At 37.8% G+C, this 26,179-nt stretch overlaps 1 protein-coding gene across 7 annotated transcripts in view; it reads right to left on the reverse strand.

The window, feature by feature from the left end:
* Positions 1-1,085: 1,085 nt before the first annotated feature.
* LOC132025558 (membrane cofactor protein-like) overlaps positions 1,086-26,179 on the reverse strand; it is a 34,515-nt gene continuing 9,421 nt past the window's right edge. The window contains exons 2-8 of one of the 7 annotated variants that reach the window (XM_059412996.1): positions 15,231-15,311; positions 12,494-12,541; positions 7,613-7,663; positions 7,074-7,109; positions 6,509-6,569; positions 5,922-5,965; positions 1,086-5,610 (exon numbers count right to left, since the gene is read on the reverse strand). In XM_059412996.1, coding sequence (XP_059268979.1) covers positions 5,507-5,610; positions 5,922-5,965; positions 6,509-6,569; positions 7,074-7,109; positions 7,613-7,663; positions 12,494-12,541; positions 15,231-15,311 — 425 coding nt within the window. In that variant the 3' untranslated portion in view covers positions 1,086-5,506. Of the gene's footprint in view, positions 5,966-6,508; positions 6,570-7,073; positions 7,110-7,612; positions 7,664-12,493; positions 12,542-15,230; positions 15,414-26,179 lie in introns of all 7 variants that reach the window. The other 6 variants (XM_059412993.1, XM_059412997.1, XM_059412994.1 and 3 more) reach the window with 6 other exon arrangements.

Consider the following 26,179-nt stretch of genomic DNA (forward strand, 5'->3'; position numbering starts at 1 on the left):
GAAGGAAAAGGGCCCATTTCACATGCCCTGGGGATCCCATTCTATTCCTAGCTGAGACTAAGAATAGACGACCACAGCAGAACCTGTCTGTGTGGGGCCACATTCATGACCTGAAACGTGAGGACTTCCACAATGTTTGTGCTTTGGGATGGAGGCTGCAGAAGGGTGACCTGTTCCCAAGTCATCACAAGTGCAAGTTTCCACCAAAGTCCATTTTATACCAAGTTCCAGCAGCCGTCTGGGACGGTCTGTGCCTCGTGCCCTGCTTCCGGAGTTACCCCTAGAAACAGAGCAGTGCCTGCTTACACTTTATAGTCTCGTAAGCAAGTTTCTCAGGCAACAATGCTCAATTTCAGGGAGAAAGGTGATGGGCATTAGGCACTACAAAGAATATAATTCAAATCTTTACTTTTTTAAACAACAGCAACGTAAATATAAATATTAGCCCACACTCTTTCAAAGAATCTCTCTCTCATAGGAATCTTTAAGAAGTCCAATTATCTTAAATAGGAGAAAAACTTTGCTGAGCTTGACGGTATTTTCTTCAGGTTTCAGGAACGTGAGCGTCTCCATCAAGTCACCCCCTCTGGTGACTCAGAGTGCAACCCAGGCCAGCGGCAGCATCGCTGGGTGCTCATGATAGACAGGATATCTGTCTCGGCACCAGACCTATGACTCAAAGTCTGCATTTTAGCAAGACCCCAGGTGATTAATGTGCACGTGAACGTTAGAGAAGCATTGTTCTAGATTGTAAAGGAGAAAGGTGTAATATCAACCCACATGAGAGAGACTTGAGTTTTGAAACAACATAGAACCTAGAGAGTTTGGTAAAATAGTTCAATGTCCTGACATGAAATAATTTAGAGAATCTAAAATTGATAAAGCTGTTCTAGAATACTGATTTTCTAACGGAGTATGTTCCTGTCATGAAAAGGGTAACGTATCCTAAAATATTCTTCATAAATTAGCTCATTTGGCATTTATGAATTTTTCTTCCCACACTCTTTTTTAAAAAACTCTTTTCCCTCCAAATTATGCTACCATATATAGGATTAATCACATTGCACCAGTTAAAGATATATTTTCTGAAAATATTTAAAAATTTTATTATTGCAATATTCTGTTTACAAAGAAAATTTGGATGGTAAGCAGTCAAGTATGGCCTTTTTAAAAAATTGAAAGATAATTTACATAGATCATTGTTTTAGCTTTAGATGAACACATAATAATTTGAGAAATATACATATTGCAAAATAATCACAATAAGTTTAGTTATCATTCACAACACAGTTACAAATATATCGTGGATGTGTGACAGACACTTTAAAGATATACTCCCTTAGCATCTTTCAAATATGTCATATGGTATTATTAACTATAGTCACCATTCTGTCAATTATGTCCTCAGCGATGTAGTACGTCCTACAAACTGCAAACCTTTTGACCACCTTCACTCAGCTCAACTAACACCCCTTCTCCCCATCCTCCTCGACTCCGCTCCATCTCTGGCACCCACCAAACTTTTCTCTGTATCTGAGTTCATTTTTTTAAGCTTCCACATATAAGTGATATCATAAAGTATTTGTCCTTCTCTGCTTTATTTAACCTGGCATAATGCTCGAAGGTCCATCTGTGTTGTCACGAATGGCAGGATTTCCTTTTTTATGGCTGAATAACATATCATCAGATGATGGAATCTATATAATGGGCTATACAATTATGTATAATATTCATTATACACTTAAATGTACCACATTCTATAATATATGTATGTATATAGTATATACACAGACAATATATTTTCATTTTATGGTATATATATATGTACAATATTTTCTTTATCCATTTATTCACTGACGAATATTTAGGTTGTTTTCACGTCTTATTGTAAATAATGCTGCAATGAACACTGGTGTGCAAGTGTATTTTCAAAACAGTGATATCATCTCCTTTAGATAAATACCCACAAATGGAATTGATGGGTAAGTTATTTCTATTTTTACTTTTTTCAGGAACCTCCATACTATTTTCCATATGGTACACTAATTTACATTCCCACCAATAGTGTACAAGGGCTCACCTTTCTACTGTCATATCTTTTTGAAGTAGCCATTCTAACAGTTGTGAGATAATCTCTCTTGGTGGTTTTGATTTGCATTTCCCTGATGTTTAGTGATTTTGAACATCTTTTCATACATCTGTTGGCAATTTCTATGTCTTCTTTAGAAGAATGTATATTCACATTGTCCATTTTTTTTTTTAAAGTGAGGTGTAATTTACATATAACACATCAGTTTCGGGTATACAATATACTTAAATAAGATTTGTACATTTGCAAAATTATCGCCACGAATAAATCTAGTTAGCATTCATCACCATACAGATATAATTCTTTTCTTACTATGAAAACTTTTAAGGTCTACTCTTAGCAACCTTCAAATATGCAATACAGTATTATTAACCATATTACCATGCTGTGCTTTACATTCTGTGACTTATTTGTAACTGGAAGTTTGTACCTTTTTGACCTCCTTCACCCATCTCACTCACCCCTGCCACCCTCCTCGGCACCCAGTAATCTGCTCCCTGCATCTAAGAGTTGTGTTTTTGTCTTTTCAAGAGACCACATATAAGTGAGATCATATGCTATTTGTGTTCTCTGTCTTACTGCATTTAGCCAAATGCCCTCGACCGTCCATCCATGTTGTCACAAACAACAAGATTTCCTCCTTTTTTTATGGCTGAATAATATCCCATTGTATATGTACCACTGGTTCATTATCCACTTATCTATTGATGAACATGTAAATCACTAATTCCATTTCACTATGATCTTTTCCCCAGGCTTTATCTTGTTCTTTCATTTGGAACATGTTCCTTTGTTTCTTATGTTTCTTGACCTTGTTGGTTTCTAGGTGTTCAAGGAAACAGCTCTCCCAGTCCTAAAGCAGCACCCTGGTGTAGGGATATAACTTACCGTTCAACCAAGCCCTAGTTCTTGGTTGTCTCTCAAACCTTTGCGATTGTCCAAGCTGCTGACTTTGTTCTCAGTGGCTCTCAGGAGTTGAGGGTATTGTCAAGACTTGTCAGTGTCCAAGAGAGGAAGACCCCAGTCAGCACCTAGGCTGATTGGAAGCCAGTCCCTCGGGTGGCAGCTTAGAAAGCATGCAAATAAACCTCCTTCAGGGGAATGCTGGGCACTGGACACTTTGGGGTGCTCCCTCTGTATGGGGCCCTATGGCGATAGTTAAGAGCCATTGCTTTATTTGTTACTGTCCTGTTGACCACCAGGGCCGGTTATCAAGGGATATGTCCTATGGGTAACAGCCACAAAAGCTGCGGCGTCAGCCATATACACAAGCTCCTTTCCCAGAGACATGTACAACCTGGGGCTGGGCAGAAGGAGAGTTTGAAGGTGCCTGTCAGTCTGCCAGTCTCTGGAGAGGACTGTCTTGGGCTCACCAACATGTGTCTCATTAGAAGCCTGTTCCTTAGGCCACAGCTATGCAGATAAGCTAAAAGGCCTGTCACAGAAAGACTGGGATGACTTCAGTCGCCACCTCTGTGCTGTGTCCTGGACTGGGCAGCCGGTTAACAACGGTCAGTTTGTTACAGTCCTGTGTGACCTGCAGATATAAGCCCCACGGGCCACTTGATAGCTGCATGAGCTTCTTTCCTGGAGCTGCTGGCAATATGGAGTCCAGCAGAGGGACAGAGGAAGACAGCGAGGTGTCTGGAGAGGACCGCAGTCAGCCATTTTTTAAAGAGAAGCCTGTCCCTCAGGCCTCAGAGATGTGGCTACGCTAATAGGCCTCCTTCCAGAAAGACTGGTGGCACATTTCAGTTGGCTGCCTCTGTGCTGTGTCCTGGGGTGTGGCCTGTTAACAGGTCCTTCTCTGTTATGGCCTGCGGGACCTGCAATGTCAGCCTCCCTGGTCACGAGTGCCAGGCAATCAAGCGGTGTTCCCTGGGTGGCAGCTATAAACGCCAAAGCCCCGGATGTGTGCACAAGCTCCCTTCTGAAAGATACCAGCAGCTGAGAGCAGGCAGAACGACAGCAGGAAGATGGGGCCCTCCAGCCTCCACGGGCTTTTAAGAGTATTTCAGCTGGGTTAGGTGAGGGTGACATTAGATACCTGCCCTTCAGCCTAAAGCTTTTAAGAGAAGCAAACAGATCTCTTCCACAGAAAGTCCAGGCATTTCAGTCAGCTGCCTCTCCACTGGACCCTGGGGGGTTATCCACATGGGCACTTCAGGAACTGTTTCTTGATTCGCTATAACCTTATAGACATAAGCCGCATTGGCTTTCAAAGCTAGATGTGTTTGCAGACCCATCTGTCAGGTGTAGGTCTTAAAAGATGGGGTGCCAGATGTGGGGTTCAAACATTTTTCTTCCCACGAAGCTCAGAATTGAGTTTCCGCCTGACTGTTACCACGTTTGGGGAGGATTTTATGGTGAGATACTATCTCAGTCTCTCCTACCCATTTTGATGTACAATTTTGTGTTTTTTAAAAGTAGGCTCCATGCCTCATGTGGGGCCTGAATTCACAAACCCAAGATCAAGAGTCAGAGGCCCCACTGATTGAGCCAGTCAGGTGCCCCTTGATGTGGGTTTTTTATCCACCAAATGTGTAGGAGTTCATCAAGTTAGTTTTCAGATTTCTTCCAGAGGGAATTGTTCTGTATGTAGCTGTAGATTCTATGTGTTTGAGAAAAGGTGAGTTCAGGATCCTCTTATGATGCCATCTTAAACCAGAGGCTCAGGTTATAAGACCCATTAACTGGCAACTACAGAGAGTTTAAGTAATACTTGCTAAGGACCCAGTAAGTATTTTGACACAGAGAATTTAAGCAAAAAAGGAAAGTAAGAAGCAGAAGGCTATTTTGTTTTGCTTTCTCGAGAAGTTATTTCTAGACAAAACCTTTGGACTTGTAAAATTATTCCACCATTTCCTTCTCATGCTATGGTGTATATGTACTAAAAAATATACTACTGATTGAGAAATCCAATATGCATATCATGTGTTCTAAAAATATAAGATTGAAGATTCAAACAAATGCACTATGGTTTAAAAATAATAACCAATAATATAAAAAAGTTTGAGTCCTTTATGTGTAAAGAATATACTTTTTTTTAAAGATTTTACTTATTTATTTGACAGACGGACAGAGATCACAAGCAGGCAGAGAGGCAGGCAGAGAGAGGAAGGGAAGCAGGCTCCCTGCTGAGCAGAGAGCCCAATGTGGGGCTCCATCCCAGGACCCTGGGATCACGACTGAGCCGAAGGCAGAGGATTTAGCCCACTGAGCCATCCAGGTGCCCCTAAAGAATCTGTTTTGTTTTTTTTTTTATATAGCCTAAACCAGACGATTAATAAAAAAGGCAAATTATATCATAAAACCATGAATACCAAGAGCCTTAAAATTATTAGTGGTTTTTTTTTTTTTAGATTTTATTTACTTAATTTGTCAGAGAGAGAGAGGGAGAGAACACAAGCAGGGTCATCAGCAGGCAGAGGGAGAAGGAGAAGCGGACTCACTGCTGAGCAGAGAGTCTGAGATCATGACCTGAGCTGAAGGCAAACAATGACTGAGGCACCCAGGCATCCCTAGAATGATTAGGTTTCATGTTAGAGGTATTTCCCAAGCTACCTGGAAAGGAAATTACTAAAAATCACTAAAAAATCAGATATTTCAAAGCACCTAATCTTGGTCTATGCTCCAGGATTTGTTCTAAGTCTCTTACTAAATTGAAAGACATTTCATTAAAATTTTAAGTTTGATATTTAAAAGCCCTATTCTCGATAGGAGATATGTACTTATACACTTTTTTTTCCTATTATAAGCCTCCCCCTTTTTTTTTTCAGTTTTATAAATTAAAAACAAAGATAAAGTTAATGAGGTGCTTTGTAAATCTTACCCCTCAGTAATGTTAAGTTTAATCCCATCAGTTTTACTGAAACCCTGTAAATTAAGAGAACATAAGAGGGAAATCAAATAGTGCTGTTTTCCCTTCCCTAGTTCAACAAGTATAAATAAAAGCTCTACATAAAAACAAATCAAATTGGGTATTTGAATGAGAACCTACATAGCTTCTTACAATTACCTAAGTTACCCAGACATATGGAAACTTTCATCATAAAAATTTCAAGGACTACAACTGTCCAAGCCTCCACCGTGGGTGGTTCTAAATTTAATCTTGACCACTAGTCCAATGTAGGACACAGGGTAAACCTAGGTCCATGATTTGCTACACAACTTAAATCTCAAATCCCACCGAAATGTTTCTTGTTAGGGAACAGCTGCGGCTACTCTGCAAGGAACCCTCTGACTGCAGGAACCTTAACAGCAGCCCGAGGCGGTTTCAGTAAACACAAGCAAACGGGATGGGCCGCTCATGCAGGCACAGATTCTGGAAAGGCGGTATGCGGGACAAACAGAAGAGCTGCACGAGAGGATGTCAAGAGTGAGCAGGACCATGAGTTAAAAGAACATGCTTTTATTTACCCTTTCTTTCCCCTTTGAAAACATCTATACAGGCAGGTGCAAAGTACGGCAAGGCCAACAACTGCAAGAGACCAGGAGACAAAGGACATAAAACTTGGAAAGCTGGGTGTCAAGATTTAAGATTTAGCAGCAGAAATAAGTAAGTGCTGGTTGCATTGCAGTCGTTAGAAAATGTTATTTTACTTAAGCACCTATCTATTCATGTTCCCTCCGGACTCTCTTACTATCTAAGGCCCATTCCCTGGAGTCACTGGACTAGTCCACAGGAAGCCAGAGAATAATCCTTGCTTCGTTTAGAAAATTACCCGAAGCATCTCTGGGACACAAACTCGTGCCCAATCATCCTGAAAACACATGTAACGTGCAGGGTTTGTGACTAAGTGGACGTGTACAGTATAAAAGACTACACATTCGCCAGCAAAACGCAGTGTGTCATACCAAGGTCAGGCTGTTCTAGACTGGGGGACTTCATTTCAAGCTATAGAAACTGAAAAGTCATTTAAAAAATAATGCACTTCTTTGCAGTTGTATTTTGATTAAGTGGCATCTTGTTCGGGCTACTTACGAAGAGTAAGAACAATCACAGTGATGATGCCTGCATCTGAGAAAAAAAGAAAACTGTTTGAAGACTGAGCACACAAGGGTCCCAGATGGTAGATGCATTTAATTTGGATCAGATCATCTAATGCCATGTCAGAGAAGTCGCTCCCCAGTCTAGTTTCAGGGTGAGCGCTAGCGTGTCCAGCTCATTCTGATCAGAGAATCCTTCTAATCAGATTCCAGGGTTAGAATCCCTCTTGCAAAACTCTTCACTGGAACTTGACTTTTCATGGCTTTGTGCTGTTGGAGCTGTACCAGGTTACTTCGTAAAGCTCACCAGGACTATCAGAATTCCCTAGATTAGAGGAAATGACCTACGGGTCTCCATATACAGTACCACTTAGGTTTAGCATGTTAAGTGGACTACTAAAATTTAAACTCCAAATGTCCAATTTTGTGAAACTTGGTTCCTTCCTTAACTACCAATGATTGAAACACAATAGATATGTCCACATAGAACTCCAAGGCCTCATAATGCAGAGTAATTAGTAGCCAAAATAATACCTAATTCCTCAAAGTCTTCAAGTGTTAGTCGGTCACTGGGCTCCGGATAGCCTAGGGGAAAAAATAGAAATAAGTTAAAAAAGAAAGATAGCCAAAAGCTTAAAGGTCCATAAATTCACTGGTTTTATTTTTTGCTTTTGTATGAAACCACTTTTCATTTCATTTTCCTTAATGGTTATAAATAAAAGTGCTCTCATCAATTATAAATTTATATTTGATGTCTTCAACAATATTCTTCCTGTCCACTGATATTTCCTGTGACAATAGTCTGTGGTATAGGAAGCAAACTTATCATTGCCACATCCTCAAAATTATCCTGAATTCAACATGATTCTACTTAAAATTAAAAAAATAGAGGAGGACTTTGAAACAATTTAGAAGCTGATCTGGAATAGAAAGTCTCTTCAACATAACAAAAGCCACTTATCAAAAACCCATGGCTGACATCACATTTAATGGTGAGGGACTAAAGTTTTTCCCTTAAGACCTGGAACAGGGGGTGCCTGTTCTGGGTGGCTCAGTTGGTTAAGCAACTGCTTTCATCTCAGGTCGTGATCCTGGAGTCCCAGGATCAAGTCCTGGGATCGAGTCCCGTGTCTGGCTTCCTGCTCAGCAGGGAGTCTGCTTCTCCCTTTGACCCTCTCCCCTCTCCTGCTTTCTCTCACTCACTCTCTCTCTCTCTCAAATAAATAAATAAATAATCTTAAAAGAAAAAAAGATCTGGAACTGGACAGGGTGTCTGTGTTTGCCACTTCTATTCCATATTTCTGATATGGAAATTCATATCAGAACTAGTTGAAAAAGAAATAAAAAACATCTAAATTAGGAAGAAATAAAATGATCTCTATTCATAGGTGACATGATCTTTTACATAGAAAACTCTAAAGATTAAACACACATACACACAGTCCTGGTGGAATGAATAAATGAATTCATTAAAGTTGCTGGATACAAAATCAACAAGCAAAAATCAATTGCATTTCTACACACTAACAATAAGCAACCTAAAAAGGAAATTAAGAAAACAATTCCATTTATAACTGAATCAAAAAGAGTAAAAGACTTTGGAATAAACATGACAAAGGAGGTAAAGGACTTGTTACACTGAAAAGTATAAGCTAAAGCAGAAAGGAATTTAAAAAGACATAAATAACGGGAAAGCAAACCCTGTGTTTGTGGATTGGGGGACCTACTAAAGTTAAGATGTAAACATGATAAGAAATAATCTACAAATGAAATGCAACCCCTATCAAAATTCTAATGATGCTCTTTGTAGGAAAAGAAAAATCCATCCGAAAATTCATATATAATCTCAAGGAACTAGGAACAGTCAAGGCAAACATGAAAAGAGAAAGATGAAAGGACTCATATTTCCTGATTTCAAAACTTACTATAAAGCTACAATAACCAAAACAGAATGGTGCTGGCATTCTAAAGACATTCTAAAGACAGACCTACAGACAAATGGAACAGAAGCCACAAAATAAATCTTTGGATATGCTGTTAAGTAATTCTCCACAAAGGTGCTGACAAACTTCAGTAGGGAAAGAGCAATCTTTTCCACAAATGGTTTTGAAAACTGGATAACGACATACACAAAAGGATGACTTTTAACACTTGCCATTCACCAAATACAAAAGTTAACTCAAAATGGATCAAAGACCCTAAAAATTTAAAACTATAAAACCCTCAGAAGAAACTAAGACTACAAGCTTCATGATGTTGCACCTGGCAATGATTTATTGAATTTGACACCAAATGCACAGGCAACAAAAGAAAAAAACAGATAACTTAGACTATAACAAACATAAAAAAATCTGTACATCAAAGGACACTAGCAATAGACTGAAAAAGCAACCAACAGAATGGGAGAAAATATCTGAAACTCATATAATAAGGGATTAATATCCAAAATATAAAAGGAACTCCTAAAATTCAAAAGTAAAACAAAACAAAACACAATCCATCAAAAATGGACAAAGGACTTGAATACACTTTTCTCCAAAAAAGATACAGAATGCCAATATGCACAGGAAAAGATGTGCAACACATTACTAATTGTTAGGGAAATGCAGATAAAAACCATGATGAGATTCTACCTCATATATTACCTAACACACAGTATGATCATTATTTTCAAGAAGCAGAAAATAGTTGGTGGGAATGCAAGCTGGTGTAGCCACTGTGGGAAACAGTATGGAGGCTCCTCAGAAAGTTGAAAATAGAGCTACCCTACCACCCAGCAGTCGCACTACTGGGTATGTACCGTAAAGATAAGAATGTAGTGATCTGAAGAGGCTCGTGCACCTGAATGTTAATAGAAGCAATGTCCACAATAGCCAATCTATGGAAAGACCCTAGATGCCCATCAACAGATGAATGGATAAAAAAGACGTGGTATAAATATAGACAATGGAACACTATGCAGCCATCAAAATAAATGAAATCTTACCATTTGCAATGATATGGATGGAACTAGAGGGTATTATCCTGAGCGAAATAAGTCTACCAGAGAAAGACAATTGTCATATGATCTCCCTGATATGAGGAAATTTGAGAGGCAACATGGGGGGTTTGGAGGGTAGGGAAGGAAAAAATGAAACAAGATGGGATTGGGAGGGAGACAAACCATAAGAGACTCTCAGTCTCACAAAACAAATTGAGGGTTGTCAGGGGGAGGGGGTTAAGGAGAGGGTGGTTGGGTTATGGACATTGGGGAGTCCATGGGAGAATGTGCTATGGTGAGTGCTGTGAAGTGTGTAAGGCTGATGATTCATAGACCTGTACCCTGGGGCTAATAATACATTATATGCTAATAAAAATAAATAAATAAATGAATGAAATGTAAAAATAAAGCAGAAAATAATACATGTTGGCAGAGGTGAAGAAACTGGAACTTTTGTGCTTTGCTGGTGGGAATGTAAAATGTGTATTCACTGTGGAAGACAGTACTATTGTTCCTCAAAAAAATAAAACACAGAATCATCATATAACCAGTGATTCTATTCCTAGGTATACAGCATCCCAAAACTGCTAATAGGGACTCAAAATTAAAAATTTTCTATTTTCAAGTCTATCATTGAAAAACAGGATTCAAACATTTGGAAGCCAATATGCAGAGAAACATTACTCAGAGTAGCCAAAATGTGGAAAGAACCCAGATGTCTATCAACAGATGAATGAATAAACAAAATATACAAAACAATCTATATTATTCTGCCATAAAAAGGAATAAAGTTCTGATCTATGCTACAAGGTGGATGAACCTTGAAAACATTATGCTAAATAAAATGATTCAGAAATAATTCCATTTCAAGAAGTACCTAGACTAATCAAATTCATAAAGACAGAAAATGGAATTTTTACCAGGGCTGGGTGATGGAGGGAACTGAGAGTTATTGTTTAAAGACTATAATGTTTTAATTTGAGATGATGAAAAGGTTTTGTAGACAGGTAGTAGTGATGGTTACAAACAATGTGGATACAATAATGCCTTGAAATGTATACTAAAACAGTCCAAACATTTCTGAAAAGGAAGTATTCTGCCAGAGAGTAAAGCAGATCATAGAATGGAAAAAAGTGATTTAATGCTGTTACGAGAATGGTCAGAGTTCAAGGAAACAGAAAGCTGACTGGAACACCTATGAATTTAATGACAAAAAAATTGGCACTTGAAAACAGTTGGAGAAAGAACAACTTATTCAACAAATGATACTTTGCCACTGGGTGGGTATGGGTAGAGGAGAGAGGAACTGGATTTCACTCCAGACACCGTAATGAATTTCAGATGCACTAATGACTTAAAGGCAAAGACTGCAATCAGAACTCACGGTTGAAATGTTTAGGAAGTTGTAGCATGAGGAAGACATAAAGTTTTTATAAGAAAGACACAACATAAATAGCCACTAGAGAAAAGATCATTACATCCATTAATCCATCTACCTACTGATGTAAAATTTCTATATATGTAAAAGACCACTAACAGAACAGTTAAATAAATAAATACAGTATACATTTCAAAGTCATCCTGAAAAGAATAACAGTGAATCTAAATATAATCCCAATATAAAACATTAAGTAGAAAAATTGTAAGTTTCAGAAAAATATATACAATATGATATCAATTTTGTTGGAGATAAAAGAAAAAATACTCAACTGTATGTATAATTATACATCTAAGGAATGCTGATGCACCTAAACTAATGAGGAGACTCGAGTCTATTAACTGGGATTAATTCAGGTAATAGACTAGAGAGGAAGAAGTATAATTCTTTACATGTCTATTTTCATAGTGTTTGAAAATTTACAAAAACATATTCATATACCACTCATGCAACAAAAAGTTATAAAAAGCAATCTAGGGGCACCTGAGTGGGTCAGTCAGTTAATCACCTGCCTTTTGCTGAGGTCATGATTGGCAGCGGGGGGTGGGGGTGTCTGATGGAGCTCTGGGTCAGGCTCTCTGCTAAGTTCCCTGCTTCTCCCTCTCCCTCTGCTCCTCCCCTCTCCTCATGCACTCTCTTTCCCTCTCCCTCATATAAATAGATAAAATCTTTAATAAGAGCAATCTATAATTAGTAGCATGCAATAAACAATCTTAAAAGAAACTGACCAGTGAAAAGGCCAAAAACCCCCTGAAAGAATGTTCACTTCATAAGAAAAAGGCTTTAACTTAAAATGAGCTCTCACAAATCAACAAGAGAAATATTTTAGAAACTTAATTTTTAAAAAATGAGCAAAAGTGGATAAATCAATGTTAGAACTAAAAAAGTTCAGCTTCATTGATAAATTCTACAAATGCAAATTAGAACAAGACATAACTTTGTACTCATCACCTTATCAAGTTGTTAACAACAAAAGCAAGAGAAAGAATTAGTGTACCTGGGTACTTTGAAACTGGAGGATTGGTTGCATAAGTAGGTTTGAAACCTGGAAAAATAAATTTGATTCAATTCACCAGCCTTATCATTATAAAATTATGGATTTAATATTACTTTCTTATTTTTTATTTAAAAAGATCCATTACTTCTCAAAATGAAAAACACACCTGCTTTCCAAATTTTGGAATTCTACTTCTTGGAATTTAACTTAATAAATATTTGCACAAGTACATAAGCATGCATATATATAAGAATGTCCACCATAACCTTGTGTTTTATACGGAAATCCTAGAAGTTAACTGATAGTAAATTATAAAAATAATGTGCTCAGAGTAAACACACATATCTTTAAAAAAATACCATCCAGGTAGTATCATACTACATAAGAAGTTGTATCTTTTTATCTGCCTAGTATTTCTTGGGCCTTTTAAAAAATATTTGCACATTTAGATCTGCCTTAACACCATTATATGTTGCTGATGCTTTTGATATAGTCTTTTTCTAACCAATGATAAAAAATGATTAACAATCCCACAGGGAGTTTTGATTTTATTTTTTTAAAAGATCCTTATAGTTTCTCTTCACAAGCTTTTTCTCACAATTCTTTCAAAAACTAAACTTTAGGGGCACCTGAGTGGCTCAATTAAGTGTCTGCCTTTGGCTCAGGTCATGATCTCAGGGTCCTGGGATCTTACCCACATCAGGCTCTTTGCTTTGAGGGGACCCTGCTTTTCCTTCTTTCTCTGACCCTTCCCCCACTTGTGATTTCTCTCTTTCTCTCAAATACATAAGTAAAATCTTCAAAAAAAAAAAAAAAACCTAAACTCTATTGGTGTTTTATAAACTCTTTCTGAAATGCTTATACTTCAACTCCTTCAAAAGAGCATATCAACAAACACTGCACCACAGTGTATATGTCCACAAGGCCCATGTGAGTAAACATGAATGGGTCAAGGAGTATAAATTTCATATGCAATCTTATCAGTCCACCAAAAAAGTATTTCCTTCCCTCCAAACCTCACAGCACTCAACTGAAGTACACAAGGAGGCTATCAGGTACTAGGTTTATAGGAATTATAAAAAGTAGTATTCTCATTACCACATTAATATGCATAATTCTCCCAAATCTTTAAAATAGTACAGCCATAGAAAATATACAAATTAAAAGCCAGTATTCATGATCTGTTTGAGTTCAACACCTCCATGAAATCGTAAAGTCCACAGAAATGAGGTAACTTGAATAAGCAGAGCCAAACTAGGACCCTGATGAGGTTAGCCCAGGCTAATGCTCTTCCCACTATTCTGTTGTCTCGGGTTTTCTGAGACAGAGAGAGGCCAGAGAGAGCAGCCCTCAAATCAGGAAGATATTTCCTTCCATTAGAGCAAAATCAGCTTCCAAGTCTTACGTAGAGTAGCTGACAAGTAGTCCCTGCAACAAATCCTCCATTTCATTTTAATGAACGATTTTTCCTGCCTTTTGGTTGCTTTGAAATTTAGGTTCAATTGCCAAATAAAAATGCCTAATGAAAACAAAAACAATAATTGTATGAAGTGGCAAGTACTGGGAATGAGGGAAGACATTCAGGCCTTTTTCTGGAGATAGCAGAAATTTCCCAGTTTAAATTGTGCTACATAGAAACAAAACCAAAACCAAAACACTAAACTGGTTGCAGTCCAGCAACTGAGACATAGTCCTGGATCAGGAAGACACTCTAAAGGAGCCAACAGATCACCTTTAAAAGGAATAAAACAGCAAAGTCAATGACATGTTAAAAAATAGAAGCCCTAGAGGTACCTGGGTGGCTCAGTGGGTTAAAGCCTCTGCCCTCAGCTCAGGTCATGATCCCAGACTCCTGGGATCGAGACCCACATCAAGCTCTCTGCTCAGCTGGGACCCTGCTTCCATCTCTCTCTCTCTCTCTCTCTCTCTCTGCCTGCTTCTCTGCCTACTTGTCATCTGTCTGTCAAATAACTAACTAAATCTTAAAAATAAAATAGAAGCCATAGACCTTCCTCTTCACTAGTTTTAATCTGAGTGATGCTATAAGTCATATGAGCTACCCTTAGAAGCTTCCTATATGCCAGGCACTGTGCTAAGTGCTAAATGTATCCCATTTACACTCTATGTAACTTGCCCAAGTTTACATACATTTTTAAATCTGCAAACTATGCCAGATAGTTTTAGAATAACTATATATAACAACCAAAATGGCTATAAACATGTCCTTCATCCTTTCATTACTAACAATGATGAATGAGTGTAAATCAAACAACAGTAAAGGATTTTTTGTTAACATACGCAGGAAGGACTAATGTGAATGACTCAAAATTGGAGGTTTTACATTGGGAGAAACTGATACTGAAAAACCAAATAACGTAGAATCAACTACTTGGGCATTACCGCTTTCATTTATATGAATTATACCTTTCATTCTTGACTTATTCATGTAAAAATTCTCATGCTTCAATTGATTTTAAAAGTGGTCCCTATACATTCTTAAAAATACTACCCAAGAGAAACTTATATACCCGTGTGATGTACATGATGTGTTAAGACCTTCTGAAAACATACAAAATCACAACACAGAAATCATCTCATGCCTCCATCATGGGAATAAACACAAGATAGAGTTAAATACTAAAATTTCTTCTTTTCAATGATTCAATATCATTGATATTGAATGATGCCAAAGAAATAATAAAAGCTAACACAAAAAGATGGAAAAAGACATTTGTACCTCTGATACATTTTGGCGTCTCAGGCTCCCAAGTACTACTCCCACCACAGAACACTGGGTTGCTGCCATTCAGATAGAAGCCTGGGAAGCATTCAAATAGAACTGTATCTTGGTAGGAATATTTGTTTTTGATTCCTGATACCATTCTTCCATGTTCAACTACTGGATATTCACATTTGACCACTGAAAAATGGAGAAATTAATGGAAAGCTGCTTGAACACAGCAGCAGAAAAAATAGCACAAGGTAATAATTTCCAGCAGGGAGAAACATACAAGGTATGAAAGCCCAGGTGTTAATTAAAAGAAAAAATAAACCACCAAACAAACCTGTATGCATATATATATATTTTAGCTCTTGCGAAACAGATTTAGAGAAATCCAGTAACTTTTTTCCACCCCCAAAAGACTAGCATTACAGTTTATTGGCTTTCCTACACTTTTTTCCCATTACTGACAAGGTTTGAGAAAGGCCTGCCCACCACATACAAATCTGGGGTAAGTTCAAGAGCAACTTTTAATGTTCTTTGCCGTACGGGTTTTTTTCAAGGTCATGTTGACACTGATCTCAGTAGCCTGGTTTTCTAGAAAGGTGGGAAACACCTTCTGAGAAGGCAATACTTGAGCTCAAAGTTAAAAGTTGAAAACCAGGCAGCCATGCAAAGAGAGGCAAAAAGGAAGTTCTCAGGTAGCAATAACATACACAAATGGAATGTTCAAGAAATGGAAAGGCCAGTGGAGTTAGGGCAGCGTTTTCCAAACATCTTGGCCGGCAATCCAGAGATCAAACAACACATTTCTTGGTGTAAACCAGTATATGAGCACACAGGCCTGAAATACAAGTTAGTCTCATACCAGAGAACTCTGCTAATTTCCATTCTACTCTCCCTCTTAAGAAGTACACACGGGTCATGACCTCACAGATTGATTTCAGAATCGACTCATGGGCTTGGGAGAATTTGGAAACAAAACCACAGGGCTGAGCAGTGAGTATGACAGAACACGTTATGATATTAAATCCGAGCAGTAGATAAGGGCCGGAGAGTCCTCAACCAGAGGACTGCTCTTCCTCTGTTCCCAGGGATTCTGACTTTCCAGCAGCTGTCCTTTCCCTTTAGCCTGAGGAAAATCCAGTAGCAATTCCTATAGCGCAGGTCGGCTCGTGATTCTCCTGGCTTGGGTTTAGCTCCAAAGGTGTCATTTCCTCACCTTCTGATTTGAAAGATTTCCCCTTGACAGAGAATTCTAGATGAAGTGCTGTGGGGTTTTTCCAGCAGCCTAGCAGTTACTGTCTTCCAGTCTCCAGCATTCCTCAGGACAAGTCAGCTGTCACTCTTACTCCAGGCGATGGTGGGGGGTGGGGAGGACAGTGTGACATGTGTTTCTTCTCCCCTCTCCCTGACTGCTTTTCCCTGTACACCTTTTGTTTTCAGTCACTTGACCCTGAGGGGTTCTTGGTAAATGAAAACAATGTATTTGTCCTGCTGGGGTCACTGACTTTCTTGGTTCTGTGAGGTTATTGTTTGGGGACAAATGTGATTAATATTTGGCCCATGTTTATTCAAATTGGTGTCTACCCTGTTCTTTCACCTCTTTTTGAAGCTCCAACAGCCTGTATGTTTGACTTCTTGCTACTCTTCCACAGGTCTGTAAGTCTCTCTCTCTTTCTAGTATTTCTTTTCAAATCATATTCTCCTGACTTCAGGTTCACCGATTTTTGCGCTGTTGTGCTAGATGGTTGTTAGTGGCAATAATGGCTTTCTTTATGTCAGCTAGACACAATTTCCATACAGTAAAACTCATTCTTTTAAGAATACAGCTGTATTAGGGCTGACAAATGCAAATAATCATGTAATTACCACAATAAAAACACAGACAAGTTCCATTACCCCCCAACACATCCTCATGCCCCTCTGTAATTGACCCTATACACCCCCCCCCCCACCCAATCACCTTTACCATCAGCCAAACACTGATCTGTTTTCCATCTCTGTACAGTTGCTTTTCCAGAATGTCGTAATGGGATCACAGCCTCTGACTCTGGCTTATTTCACTCAGCATAATACATCTGAGAGTCATTCGTGCTGCTGCATGGATTGGAGCTCACTCCTTTTTATTGCTGAGTTGCATTCCGCCATCTGGATCTACCACAGCTGCTAATCCATTTCACCAGTTGAAGGACAAGTGGGTTGTTCCCTATCTGGGGTGATTATAACTAAGGCAGCTGAACATTCTTATAAAGGTTCCTATATACACGTTTTCATTTTACTTGGATTGATGAACTATATGGTACATTTAACTGTACAATAAATGAAAAAATGGGTTCCAAGTGGTCATACCACTTTGTATTCCTACGAGCAATGTACGAAAGTTCCAATTGCTCTATACCATTGCTGGTATTTGTTATTAGTCATCTGTTTTTTTTTTTGTTTGTTTGTTTTAAAGATTTTATTTATTTATTTGACAGAGAGAGATTACAAGTAGGCAGAGAGGCAGGCAGAGAGAGAGAGGAGGAAGCAGGCTCCCTGCTGAGCAGAGAGCCCGATGCAGGACTCGATCCCAGGACCCTGAGATCATGACCTGAGCCAAGGCAGCAGCTTAACCCACTGAGCCACCCAGGCGCCCTAGTCATCTGTTTTTAATTTCAGTCATTCTAATAGGTGTTTAGTGGTATCTATTTGTGTTTTTAAATTACATTTCTATAACTTCTAATTATATTGAGAAACTTTTCATGTATTTTTTTGCCACCCATATATCATGTTTACTGAAATGGGTCTATTCAAATATTTTTTTAATTTTTTAAAAATTGCTTTGTTTTCTATCTATTGAGCTGTGAGAATTCTTTATGTATCATAGTTAGAAGTCCATTATTAGGTATGTGCTTTGCAAATATTTTCTCCTAGTCTATGTTCATTTTTTCCCATTCTTTTAACACTTCTTTTGTAGATCAGAAGTTTTGAGTTTGGAACATCCAATTTTTTTTTTTTTTCTTTAGAAGATCACACTTTATAGATGGTATTTAAAAAATCTTTGACTAGGTCACAAATATTGTTTGTTTTTTTGCAAAAGTCTTACAGTTTTACGTTTTCCATGTAAATCTGTGGTCCAATTTTCCCCCTAAATTTTATTAATTTTTAAAAAGATTTTATTTATTAGGGAGCAAGTGAGCACAAGCAGGGGAGAGTGGCAGAGGGAAAGGGAGAAGCAGGCTCCCCGCTGAGCAGTGAAACCTATGTGGGACTCAGTCCCAGGACCCTGGGATCATGACCTGGGCTGATGGCAGACACTTAACCGACTAAGCCACCCAAGTGCCCCAATTTATTAATTTTTAAGAATTTTAAAAATTTGAGTATAGTTGACACATGTTAGTTTCAGGTGTATAACATAGTGATTTACTATCTCTACATGTTACGCTAGTCTCACAAGTGTAGCTACCACCTGTCACCATACAATATTATTGACTACATTTCCTATGCTACATTTTTATTTCCATGATTTATTCATTCTCTAGTAGGAAGTCTGTATCTCTCCACTCTCCTTCACTGATTTTTTTTTCATCTCCCACCTTTCTTTCCTCTGGCAACCATCAGTTTGTTCTATTTATAGGTCTGCTTTCATTTTTGTTTTTTTTTAGATTCCATGTATGAGTGGAATCATATGGTATTTTTCTGTCTCAGTCTAACTTATTCCACTTAGCATAGTACCCTCTAGGTCTATCTGTGTTTTTGCAAATGGCAAAAACCTCATCCTTTTTTATGGCTGTGTAATACTCGTGTGTGTGTGTGTGTGCATGTGTTTCATAGCTTCTTTAGACATTCATCTATTCACGGCCATTTAAGTTGCTTCTGTATCTTAACTATTATAAATAATGCTGCAATAAATAGGAGTACATATCTTTTCAAATTAATGTTTTTGTTTTCTTTAGGTAAATGCCCAGTAGTGGAATTATTGAACCTCTATGATCCATTTTGAATAAACTTTGGCTTGTGTTGCTAACTTTGGTCAAGGTTTTTTTTGTTTTTCTTATTGTTGTTTTGTTTTGTTCTGTTTTTGTGTATGGATGTCTAATTTTGCTATATCATTTGTTAAAAACATTATTGTTTTTCCACTGAATTGTTTATATGCCTGTTGTTTATATACCTGGGCATAGCCCCAATGGGCAAAAAGAAGATGACTTATCAGGTTATGTATATCTCTGGGCGAGCCTTGGTTGGTATTTTGTGTCTTCCAAGGAATTTGTCAATTTCATATATAAGTTATCATATTTATAAGCATAAAAGTTGCTTTTATAATGTAAGTTATCATATTTATAAACACAAAAGCTGCTTTCATAATATTCCCCTATTATTCCCTATTATCCCTTAAATGTCTGTAGGATATTTAGTGTTGTCCTCTTTTTCATTCCTGATATTGGTATATTCCTTTTATTTTCTTTCAGTCTGGCTATAACTTTATCTATTTTACTGATTTTTCTCCAAGAACCAGGAGTTGGTTTCATTAATTTACTTCTACAGATATTATCTCGTCTGTCTCCTTGATTTGAGTTTAGTCTGCTCTTCTTTTTAAGAATAGAGTATTGGGGCCCCCGGGTGGCTCAGTGGGTTAAGCCTCTGCCTGGGATCAAGCCCCGCATCGGGCTCTCTGCTCAGCAGGGAGCCTGCTTCCTCCTCTCTCTCTGCCTGCCTCTCTGCCTACTTGTGGTCTCTGTCTGCCAAGTGGATGAATAAAATCTTTAAAAAATAAATAGATAGGGACGCCTGGGTGGCTCAGTTGGTTGGACGACTGCCTTCGGCTCAGGTCATGATCCTAGAGTCCCGGGATCGAGTCCCGCATCGGACTCCCAGATCCATGGGGAGTCTGCTTCTCTCTCTGACCTTCTCCTCATTCATGCTCTCTCTCACTGTCTCTCTCTCAAGTAAATAAATAAAATCTTTAAAAAAATAATAATAAAAATAAAAAATAAATAGATACATATAAAGAAGAATAGATTATTGAGACTTCTGTTTTTCTAACATAACTATTTCATTAAATAAATTTTCTTCTAAGCAATGTTTTTGATGTGTCAAAGTTGCTAATTTGATATGCCATGTTTTCATTTTTATTCAATTCAAAATACTCTCTAAATTCTCTCATGAATTCTTCTTTGACTCAGGGGTTGGTCAGAAGTGTCTTGCATAATTATCAAATATTTGAAGATTTTCTAGGTCATCTGTTTTATTTCTACATTCATTCCATTGTAATCAGTTAATATATTCTGAATAATTTCAATTATTTGAAATTTGTTAAAAATTATCATGCCCATTTTAGAGAATGTTCTATATGCACTTGAAAAGAGTAAATATTCGGGGGTGCCTGGGCTCAGGTCATGATCTTGGGGTCCTCAGATGGAGCCCCATATCAGGCTCCCTGCTCAGTGGGGAGCCTGCTTCTCCCTCTCCCCATCCCACCCATGATCTTTCTCTCTCTCTCTGTAATAAATAAATAAAATCTTAAAAAGAGGGAAAGGATAGTAAATATTTTGCTGCTATTCAGTGCTCCCTTTCTTCTAAGAGTCAAATCCCTTCTAGTGCCTCTCTGTTTTTGATCACTCTCCATTGTTAATATTGTTTTTTTTAATGTTTTGTTCAGAGCTATTCAATCTTGGTGGTTAGAGGGTTCATCTTTTACAATTTATTCTGTAGCCAGAACTCTCAAATACCTTGTAATATAAAAAAATACTTTCTTATTTTTAACCCAGTAGGTGTTGAATTTTTGGGTTCTTTCCAGAAAAAAATTCATAATTCATGCATATACATGGTAGATCACCATATATGAACTAGAATGCTGAGAACAGGTGGGATGAGGAGCAGGGAACTCTGCAACTAGAACTGATTTCACTTGAACCTGTATCAATCTACAAGGGAAGTCAATTTAACAGGAAGAGGAAGCACATACACACCAATTTTGTTTACTTACAGATAAAACTATTTACAAAATTCCAAGTTCAAGATTTACAAATGAAGAAGGAAATAAATGGAAATATCACTACCTTTACACTGAGGAGGGCTATTACTCCACTTGTTATGGTCAATACAAATAAGTTTGCTGTCTCCAACAAGTGAAAATTCATCTGGTCCATTTGAAGGATTACAAGTAAAAGTAATTAATTCATTATATTCAAATAGAGTTCTGTGACTATTGCTGTATTTTCCATTTTTTATTTTTTTAGGTGGATTACAGTAAATCTCTTAAAAAGGAAATAAAAAGAGGAAATAAAGGGCAAAAGGAAAAGTGTTAAGAAAGCAATATAAAGTCCTACGAACTACCTGCAGTACATTCATTAACCATTTCTACAAGCTAGCTGTGAATCTAGTACCTATTTAGGCTTCTACGAGAAAATGAATGATCCCAAATTCAAACCATGCACAAATAAACTTTCAAAACACAAAATTCATTTTCTTAAATACCTATATGAAATACCTATTATTACTTTATAAGGCCATGCTAAGTTTTGTTCTGGTCACCATAAATTCTACTGAAATTTTAATGAGAAGACATGCTTGTGATTGAAAATAAAATTCACTGCTAGCTGAGAAATTCTTTAAATATATCCATTTGCAAATTATATACACACACACACACACACACGCACGCACGCTGAATGAGTGATTCACATGAGTGAATCAATTCAAATGAGTGATTCACAATAATGCCAAGATATTGTCTTTCTTCCCTTTCATCCTTATGAACATACAGTGAAATTTTCCAAGGCTACAAATTGTGTGCTTTCACAACATACTGAATCCAGATGTCCTTCTTTAAGCCAAATATTAAAGAGATTCGCAAAAATGTAAAACAATCACGGTATTTTCAGTATCTGTTTCAGAAAATTTATTTTTCATAAAAAGTACTGTGTATCTTAATGTATTGGGCTTACTATGATTAAACATGAATGAATAATTATTTTTAAAACTTTTCATTTTTTATTCCAATATAATGAATATCAATAAGCACAGCCCACATAAAGAAAAGTTCTTTGGGATCTTTGTCAATTTAAAAGCATAAAGGGGATCTGAGGCCCAAAAGATTGAGGCTTGCTTATCTAAACTCTAAAATGAAAATTTACTTACTATGACATGTTGGAAATTCATCACCCCAATACACATCATCTCCACGACGGTGACAAATTATAGCTTGTTTTCCAGATAAGTAATAACTGAGAAAAGAAAAACTACTGTTTTCTCTATTAGTTAACAAGATACACATAAAAATGAACCCTCCTACACTGTTGGTGGGAATGCAAGCTGGTGCAGCCACTCTGGAAAACAGCATGGAGGTTCCTCAAAATGTTGAAAATAGAACTGCCCTATGACCCAGCAATTGCACTATTGGGTATTTACCCTAAAGATACAAATGTAGTGCTCCAAAGGGGCACATGCACCCGAATGTTTATAGCAGCAATGTCCACAATAGCCAAACTATGGAAAGAACCTAGATGTCCATCAACAGATGAATGGATCAAGAAGATGTGGTATATATACACAATGGAATACTATGCAGCCATCAAAAGAAATGAAATCTTGCCATTTGCAACAACGTGGATGGAACTAGAGCGTATCATGCTTAGCGAAATAAGTCAAGCAGAGAAAGACAACTATCATATGATCTCCCTGATATGAGGAAGTGGTGATGCAACATGGAGGCTTAAGTGGGTAGAAGAAGAATAAATGAAACAAGATGGGATTGGGAGGGAGACAAACCATAAGTGACTCTTAATCTCACAAAACAAACTGAGGGTTGCCGGGGGGAGGGGGTTTGGGAGAAGGGGGTGGGATTATGGACATTGGGGAGGGTATGTGATTTGGTGAGTGCTGTGAAGTGTGTAAACCTGGTGATTCACAGACCTGTACCCCTGGGGATAAAAATATATGTTTATCAAAAATAAAAAATTTAAAAAAAATGAAAATTTTAATACTGTTGCTTTTCTACACAACAGTAGTTTGAGGAAGAAGTTTCTCAAATAACATATTGTGAAAGTACTAACCATATCTACAATTAATTCAATAGAGTTTATAGGGGTACCTGGGTGGCTTACATGGCTAAGCATCTGCCTTCAACTTGGGTCATGATCCCAGGGCCCCTGGGATGGAGCCCCACATCAGGCTCCCTGCTGAACAAGGAGCCTGCTTCTCCCTCTCCCTCTGCTTGCCACTCCCCCTGCTTGTGCTCCCTCTCTGTCAAATAAATGAAAAATTCTAAATAAATAAATAAGTAAAATTTCTACATTTGAACCCTCATTGATAAAAAGCAGAGATGTCTAAATAAATCTTCTGTACCTGTCAGTCTGGCCTCTTTGCTATCTCCAGCAATCACATTACACATTCATTTCTACATCTATGTTCACACCACTCTTCTCAGTGAAAACAACAACGGAGTAGAGAGAGTAGGCCCTAGAGCTTGCCTATCTGGCTCTGAGTCTCAGCTTTTTGACTCACTTTCTGTCTGAGCTCAGGCAAGTCCCTTAATGGTCCCCTTCCTCAGCTTCCTCATCTAGGAAAAGGGGAACAGTGCACACTTCATGGGATAGTTTCCAGGATTAGATGAGTTAGCCTCTGGTACATACTGAGTGCTTAGGGTAATTTTTAGCTCTTGTTAATATTCTTTAGGTAAGAATATTTTCTGGGGCTAGCTCAGGAATATTACTCAATGAAATATTCTCTTGTGATTTAAATTCATGGTATTCTCTTCTCCTGCTGGACTCTTACCGTAATAAGCATGAATAATTCTATTTTATTTGCTACTTCTCATTTATTATTTTGTTTTGACATGTCTCTATACATTGTGTTACTCAACAAGGCTACAGATTTTTTGAGAAGAGACTATACCTTAAACTTGTCTGCCTAGCAGGCTTGCTCTATGTAACTACTAACTAGATGTTCCAATATTTTTACTTGATCAAATTAAAACAAATAGTTGGTTAAATGGTTTATATAGGATCCAGTTGCCTTTTCTCTACGTTATGGTATTTAGGGAAGGATTCTGGGAAAACACAAAGTAGGAAACACTAACAGTGTCTTCTTAGCCAGACAACATCTGCAATGGCAGAATCTGCCTAATGAACTATTTTGGAGCTCAGGAGTCTGATGATGGCTTGCAACTTCCAAGGAAAGACTTGGACAGGTAAATTGCATTGATTTCAGTCAATATCACCTTAGCGCAGTGTCTCCCACCCACAGCAGACAGCTCTGTATGAGTTCCTGGAGCAGCTTAGAAGCAGTTCTGGGGAGCCAGGGTGGGCAAAAAGGACCCTGTCCTCCAAATACTGGGGACCTGTGCTCTTATCACTGAATTCTGAATTCCAATCACAGTGAAGCATTCAAAGAGGTGGGCAGCCACTGTCGTCATACCTACCCCTAACTCTTGTAAGCCCCTTTCTAACTATCTAAAGTGACTTCCAGGGGATGTAAGCATCCAGGACTATTTGCTCCCCACTTCATTTTTCACTTTTTTCCCTTTCCAGAGAGCTAGACATTAAAGACTAGAATATTCAAAACCAACTGCATATGTGAAGAAAGTTAAGAAGTGAGTGTGCGTGCCCAAGGAAAGTCTCTGGAAAGACTGTTAGTTTAAATGTCAGGCTCATAAAATATAGGATGAGCCCAGATGTCCATCGACAGATGAATGGATAAAGAAGATGTGAAACAGATATAGATAGATAGATAGAGATAGAGATAATGGAATATTACTTTCCATTTGTAACAACATAGATGGAACTAGAGTGTATTATGCTAAGTGCAATAAGTCAGTCAGAGAAAGATAAATATTTTATTATTTCATTCTTAAGTGGAATTTAAGAAACAAAACAGATGAACATAGGAGAAAGGAAAGAAAAATAAAATAAGATGCAATCAGAGAGGGAGACAAACCATAAGATACTCTTAACTATAGAAAACAAATGGAGGGTTGCTGGAGGGGAGGTGGGGGAGGGGTGGGGTTACTGGATGTTGGGCATGAAGGAGGGCACTTGGTATAGTTAGCACTAGGAGTTCAATGCAAATGATGTATCACTAAATTCTATCCCTAAAACTAATAATAAAGTATACATAAATTAAATTGATTTTAAATTGACAGTAAATAAAGGTCAGCCTGATCCTCAGCACAGATACCCTACCATAACCACAAAAATATGAACAGTAACAGAAAACATTGGCCCTAGCGAAAGGGAGGAATTCAAATGTCCAGTATTCCACACACACACAAAATTACAAGATACACAGTGAAACTGGAAAGCTTGGCCCATTGAAGAAAAAAAATAAATCAACAGAAACTGTTTCTGAAAAAGACCTGATGGCAGATCTACTAGACAGAGACTTCAAAATAACTTCAAAATAACTATCTTAAACATGCTCAAAGAACTTCTCAAAGGAAGAACAGGAGAAAGTCAATTAAATGATATATGAACGAAATGGGAATGTCAATAAGGTGACAGAAAACCTTAAAAGAAATTCTGGAGTATAGAAGTAAAATAACTGGGATATTAAGAATTCACTAGAGGCACTGAAAGCAGATTTGAGCACCAGAAGAAATAAGTGAACATGAAGCTAGAACAACAGAAATTACTGAGTCTGAGGAAAAGAAAGAAAAAAGAGTGAAGAAAAGTGAGCAGAACCAAAGGGACTTGTGGGACACCATTAAATAGACCAACATATACATTATGGGAGTCCCAGAAGGATAAGAAAGACGGGGTGGAGAGAATATCTCATGGTTGACGTCCCAAATGCGAAGAAAGACATGAATATAAACATCCAAGCAGCTCAACAACCTCCAGGAAAAATGAACTCAAAGAGTAACTAAGACAGTTAATAAACTTTCAAAAGACAAACACAAAAAGAGAGTCTCAAAGGCAGGAAGAGAGAAGTGAGTCATTATACAAGGGAGCCTCAATAATATTATCAGCAGATTTTTAATCAGA

This window comes from Mustela nigripes, chromosome 10 (genome assembly GCF_022355385.1).
Source record: "Mustela nigripes isolate SB6536 chromosome 10, MUSNIG.SB6536, whole genome shotgun sequence".
Lineage (NCBI taxonomy): Eukaryota > Metazoa > Chordata > Mammalia > Carnivora > Mustelidae > Mustela > Mustela nigripes.